The 6,685-nt window shown below is 38.0% G+C and overlaps 1 protein-coding gene across 2 annotated transcripts in view; it reads left to right on the top strand.

Annotated features, from left to right (window-relative positions):
* LOC126416189 (DNA mismatch repair protein Msh6) overlaps positions 1 to 3,973 on the top strand; it is a 318,808-nt gene extending 314,835 nt beyond the window's left edge. For both annotated transcript variants that reach the window (XM_050083772.1, XM_050083773.1), the window contains one exon: positions 2,474 to 3,973. In XM_050083772.1, coding sequence (XP_049939729.1) covers positions 2,474 to 2,743 — 270 coding nt within the window. In that variant the 3' untranslated portion in view covers positions 2,744 to 3,973. The remainder of the gene's footprint in view (positions 1 to 2,473) is intronic.
* The last annotated feature ends 2,712 nt before the right edge of the window (positions 3,974 to 6,685 follow it).

The raw sequence follows: 6,685 nt of genomic DNA on the forward strand, positions 1-6,685 counted from the left end.
TGTCAGACACCTGCAGCGATGGTAGCACTCCAAGCAGTTGATTTCTCCATGCGGTAAACATAAGATGAACACTTCCTTTTATCAAATCTAAGGTGAGGCGATAGATTTGATCAAAGAAAATTTGACCAATGCCTAACTTTGACAAAGTTCCTTATTATACTATGAAAGTTTTATTATAGTCTAATATTGACCTTACCAATCCACTTCCCGGCAACCCACTCTGAAATACTGCATCATAACTTGTGCACACTGTGGATTTTTGCCGGGATATGGGAGGAAAAAGTGTAAGTGAGAATAACGTATAAGTGAAAAACGTATAAATGAAGTGTTACTGTAGTTCTGCTTTGTGTGTTGTGCTGTAGTCATGTTTCTTTCCCTGTTGTTTTACTGGAATTACTACTTGCCTTTCAGTTGTGTATTTAGATTACTGCATAGTGTTTGCTCATAAGCAGTATACAGGGATGGAAAATACTCAGTAAAATAAGTAAGAGTGAGTATTTTTCAGATTGAAACAATTAAAAGGCCAGGTTAGAATATTAACAATATTATGAAATATAACATTTTACTGATTGGTCAGTTTTAGTCTGTATTTTTCAGTTTTGGTCTATAAAGTCAGTTTTATACCATGGCCTTTTTTTGAAAAAGATTTACATCATATGGAAAAGGGTTTGTAGGCAGTAAAGTACCATTTATGTGGCAGATGGATTAAAAAATTAAAAATACCATTGAGAAAGCTCTGAGTTATAACTTAGTTAACAACCATGTGCACCAAAGAATGTTTCTTGAGCTCTATATTGGAAATATTATTCAAGTGATCATGAAGATCTTAAACAAATCTCAGTTTAAGCCAGAAATTTTCAGTTTCTTGGGACTGTAGTGCTGTAGAGGAACATGCCTATACTCGGAAGCTCAGAGAACATTGTAAAGTGAAAGTGAGTTCTTCACAGCTATATTTGTCTTCTGTCCATCCTGAATGTAGAAGTGTTGGTACAATTACACCCCACGGACGTACGCCATCGATTCAGCTTTATCCTGTTAAAGCTGCTTTTAGGCCAGAGTCAACCTGGTGTTTGAGGATGACTGGAGGGAACCTCGCTGTTCAGCCAGCTTGTGAAAATGTGAAACGTACTGTGCAGTGTTCAGTAGAAGAAAGGCAGGATATTTAATATGTGACGCTTCAGCTCCATATTTTAAAAGTGGATTATACTGGATGAGCACATTTCTCTCTTTGTTTTTGTGAAACTGTGAATGCAGCTTCAAAGAAAGAGTTTCATACTGTAATTAAATACTGACCTGATTCCAAACAAATTACTATGACATGATGACTGCAGACTTTCTTTATTGCTAAAGGCACCACTAGTGATATTTACTATTAGTTAAATTAAGACTTCAATAATGCCCAGCGTTTTTGTTCCAAGTTATTGATGATAATTGTTATCAACCAATAGTAACGAAACTGTGAATCATCTTATGAATGATTCTTTGGTCCTGTTAGGAAGAAAACAGTTGGTTGATGCTGGCACATGTAACATAAACATAACCCATAATGCATTCAATAAATGATTACAAGACTGGTGAAAATGCTTTGGACATTATCTCATTTCTCTATAATTTTTTTGGTGGCCAAACATCTTGTTGGAAACATTTTGAAAAAATACAATTACATATAAAACTAGTGAGTTATTGATTTATGAAACGCCTTATCTATAGACAACTGACAGTAGAACCAGCTCTAGAGAGGCTTTTTGGAACTCTGGCCAGCTGTTGAAAAATACTTTCTTCAGCTCGTACCCCAGTGCAAAAGCAAGTGTGAGTGTTCTTTGAAATACAAGAACATTGGTAAGCTTTTAAAATACAAAACTACCAAAGTAGAAATTATACTGCTTGTGCAAGTGCTTATGTGTTAGTGCTGCTCCTTTGAGTCTGAATTTTGTCATAAGTATTACTTGCCATTGAAAAACATAGTTTCGACTCTAGAAAAAGAGAATAACTCAAGAAGCAAATCACACAAGACACTGGTTGGCCTAAAAGTTTTTAACCACAGAATTGAGAAGCTGTTTATGGTGTGTAAGTTGTGGACAAGAACATTGTTATGCCACAGTGTATGTGAATCGTACACCTTAGAGCTAGTTTTTTGTCTCTGTTTGGCTTATGGTGCATAAAGTAGGCTAGTGTGTACCCTGTTTGTGTAATGCTCTTTGTCTGTTGATGCTAAAAATGACAACTTTGTGTTGCTACCAAAAAAATGTGGACATGGGTGTACCCTTCAGATCTTGGGCACATAACTTCTCGGAAATTATATTACTTAAAACCTAAAAATTTAGTATCTATTTTTGGCATAAATTATAAAGTGTTGCAATACTCACAAATGTTACTGTATTTGCTTTCTGTTTTGTTATGTTGATGTAATACTCCTTGTGTCTTTATTGTATGTTCACCATTATCATTTGTTGCTTTCTTTTCTTTTTCCGAGGCTTGTGCTGTTGAAAATGAAGGTGCAGATGATCCTACAGAGGAGATGGTGACCTTCTTGTACAAGTTTGTGAAAGGTGTGTGTCCAAAGTCATACGGTTTTAATGCAGCAAAATTGGGAGGAATTTCTACTGACATCATTAGAGTTGCATTCAAAAAGGCAGAGGAATTAGGATGCAGGGCTGAGAAGAGAAAATTATGTAAGAAGGTATTTTCAAGTACACTAGATGTGAAAAATTGTATCAGCCTCCTGCAGACTCTTGCTCATTAAAGACAGATGATGTAATGTGTAATGAGCATCTTGTATTTGAGTTTATTTCCTCTCCTTGTTTTCTGATTGTTGACAAGGTAACTGGAGAGTTTAATGTTAATATCAGTGTGGCCCACACTGCTGGTTTCATTTGCATTTGCAGTTTGGAGTATAAGGTCACTAAAATATTCCTGTGAGAGGTGTAAGCTCCTGGACTGCCTTTCTCATTTCTTTCTTTGTGAACTGGTGTTACTGTGTAGAGTACAAACTGAGCTGCCACTGGTAGTACTCTTTCCAAAGATTGGAAATTTGTTATCTATCAACATTCCACAAAAAGAAATGAAACACTCTAAAACTTGGAAATTGATAGATTTAACAACAGACATTATTTTCCAAGTTCTGTTTTATAAGACTCCTCAAAATATATACTGGCAAAGTTATTTGGTGTTCGGGAACAGCTTGGAAGATGGTATTGAAACCCATGATCGACAAACTGTCACGTTGTTTCAAAGTAAATAACAACCAATTAATGAATTCCACTTTGTTAAATGTTTATTCTCATAGATGCTGTTACAATACGAAGTCATGTTTGTTTATTTTGCTTTGCTACAATAGGATGTTCGGGTTCCATAATATTCTATCATTTTTTTATGACTCGTAGATCAATTTGATTTCATCCTCACTACCAATACAACTGAGACTGATAAAGCACTATACATCACAGACAGTGAGGAAAGCCAAATATAAAGACATTATACATACATGCAGAAAGTTCCATTTTGTAGAAGTATGAGAGGCCTGCAGAAATGAAAAATGGGTCTGTGCAGCCTCAGAAAAATGATTCTGTTACTTATTCTGAAATTTTGAAGATTTGTGTTTTGTCTGTAAAGTTGCCTGCACATAATTTCATTAACTTTTTTTTAATTATGATAGTACCATTTTCCACATTTATTACAACCAGCAAATTTTTCTTACACAAAATATTTTTTAGTGAATACTCAATAGTTCCTATTAGATAAAAGTGCCCTTTACAGCCAGTTAAGTCTGAGAATTTCATTAATTAAACGGTTGTTTACTCTTTTATGTAAATTACCCTTAGTTTTATGTCATGTTAATGTACTGACTTTTGTATCATCACAAGAAAGTATTTTAGTTTATTTTCATTTTTCATAATATTTAAAAATCAAGTACAAATGAAATGTGATTCCTAAATGTTGTTGTTACAAAAATGTTTCTTTTGCTTTTGCATATTCATTTCTGGTAGAACATTGTAGCATTGAGAAGCTAGTTTTGTAAGTTTTCTCTGTTTTATTTCAGTTTCTTTTGTATGTTAAAAATAAAATCATTATGTGTCTCTGCTAGTTTTATTTACATGAATGACAGGTAAGTTCTCCTTGAATAGTTGAAAATAATTTAGATATATTCACACAATGACCAAGAAGAGTGATGAATGAATTTTGTGGTATCTTGAGTAGAGGACTCTCTCAAGGACAGTGTTATTTTATGGATAAGTAAGGTAAGAGCACATTATAACAAACTCAGACCAAATAAAATGCACATGACACAATACACAGTGTCCAGGGGCTGGTGCCCCCTCAGCTCTTATATATTTGAAAAATGTCACATTACTGCCTTGAGCTGCTGGTAAAATACTTTGCTTAGGTATGCAATGAATTTCAGTCATCTGTTTGATGGTTTTAACATGAGCGAGTACATCCCCTTGCACAGTTTCCACAGATTGACAATGTAATTCACATTACAATATAATAACAGTGTATTATTTGTGGTTTTATCACCTGGCAATAACAATTTTATTTTTCACATAACGTGACGCTGTGATGAAATTGATGATGGTCAGCTGACTGAAATTGATTGCCTACATAAGTATTTTACCCGTGTCAAGACAGTTGCATCAGTACACAGTGTACCCCTCTCAAGCAGCAACGAAGGCACGTTTTCTTGCCTGAAAAGGATTATAAAAGAGTCAAATGGCATCCTGCGATAGATTGTCCCGAGCATCTTGTGACTTTTGGTGCAATTCGGCAACTGTTCTTGCAAGTATTGTAAGAATGAGTAAGTTCCTTCATTGTTGTTCATCGTGAAGAGCATATTGCATTGAAGCAGCCATATGTGGGTTTCACTGTGCTGCTGAAAAAATGCATCACCTACCCGTAGAACAAATGGCGATAGCCCAGAAATGACGGTCTGTGCAATATGTCGAGCACTGGTTATTTTACCATGCAGAAACCTGGGGTGGGGCTGTGTGTCGCGGGTGAATGCACTATGGCACAAGCAGCTCAACAGATCTGTGCCAAACTTGTGTATTTCCAGCAGTCGAGTACAGACGGAACCTACTCTCATCACAGGACAGAACACCACGACTACACTCCCCAGTCACTTTAACACCACCAGGGTAGCCACTTTTGGCTGTGTCACAGTGTCAGCGCTAACATGGCAGGAGCCACATGTGATGTTAATCCTGACACAAGCAGACAGTTCCCAAGGGTACCTGATGACACAGCAAGCCCAACATATGCCCAGATCTCATCCCTAGATAACGCTCAGTCGGCCACCATTGCTCACACAATGTATTGATATAGACGTGCATCTGTATTTCATGGACCTCCAGCTTCTGGTCAACAGGTGTGGGAATGTTCCACAGATGACTGTTCAAAGCAATGACACACCACCAGTATGTAGTGCCCAACATGTGCAGCAATGCGACTTATTTCAAATAGCTGAAGTTGCTCGATGTTAGTACATACTTGTGAGTAGGACACTGTTTTACGTTAGAATGAATGTTGCAAACACTGTTCACCTGTAAACTCGCACTGTTGCTGCCTGCAGAATCAAAATACGGGGCGCACAGTCAAGGGCCCAACCATAGTTCACTGCAATGTCGACCAGCTCGAAAATAGTAATCGTGTGTCATCTAACACAGGGCTTCCCAACCTTTTTCAGCTGGCGGACCCCTTCTTCAGTCGAAAAACCATGGCGGACCCCTAGTCAGTCAAGAGCACAGTAACTTTAAATTTCAGAGCGAAACCCATGGGAACTGAAAGCTTCTCAATCACAAGTGCCATGTTCCCAATGAGCCCCCCACCCCGAAGTATCAGCAGTCTTTGGTTTAGAGATGAATGAAAATAACTTGAAATTAATGATCCAATTTGGATTCCCACTGTATCCAGGCACTTACTAGTGGATTTACTCCCTTTGTTCAACACACTATAGCCTGATTAAAATTAATTGGTAATTGATATTTCACATGTTGGAGCTGCCTTCCTCCAAGAGCAATCAACGTCATGTCCAAACTGTTCGCTGTTGACAAGCTGCAGCTTGTGGTTTGTTCACTTGCACTGTTTGGCTACTGTTGAGTAAGAAGCACGCATATTTCGCAGCAGTCGTGTGTGTGTGTGTGTGTGTGTGTGTGTGTGGTTTTTAGTGAAATCCGAAGAAAAATGTTGAAATGTATGTAAAGTCTATGGGACTTAACTGCTGAGGTCATTGGTCCCTAGTCTTACACACTATTAACCTAAATTTAACTTCCGCTAAGGCAACACACACACACACACACACACACACACACACACACACACACACACACGTGCGCGCGAGGGAGGACTTGAACCTCCAGCGGGAGCGGCCGCGCAATCCACGACGACATGGCACCTAAGACTGCACGGCCATTCCTCGCAGCTGTGAAGAAAAGAGGCACACCCATGATTCGGGATACAAACACATCACGAAAGAAAAGAGGCCAAGGAATTCCCTTTAAAGGGCTATTGTGACTTCCGTTGTGCAATGTGTGGGAATACATTCACCCAGTTTACTTGCGTTTCCAAAACTGGATTTCGTAAGCCGATGTCCCAGTTCCACTTTTGGTTGGTCAGATAAACAAAATCGATTCTGGAAATCTGCTTTTGTAAAGCAGTTTTCCAGTTGCACAATCGATTTTCATGCCCA

This window comes from Schistocerca serialis, chromosome 8 (assembly GCF_023864345.2).
Source record: "Schistocerca serialis cubense isolate TAMUIC-IGC-003099 chromosome 8, iqSchSeri2.2, whole genome shotgun sequence".
NCBI classification, from domain to species: domain Eukaryota; kingdom Metazoa; phylum Arthropoda; class Insecta; order Orthoptera; family Acrididae; genus Schistocerca; species Schistocerca serialis.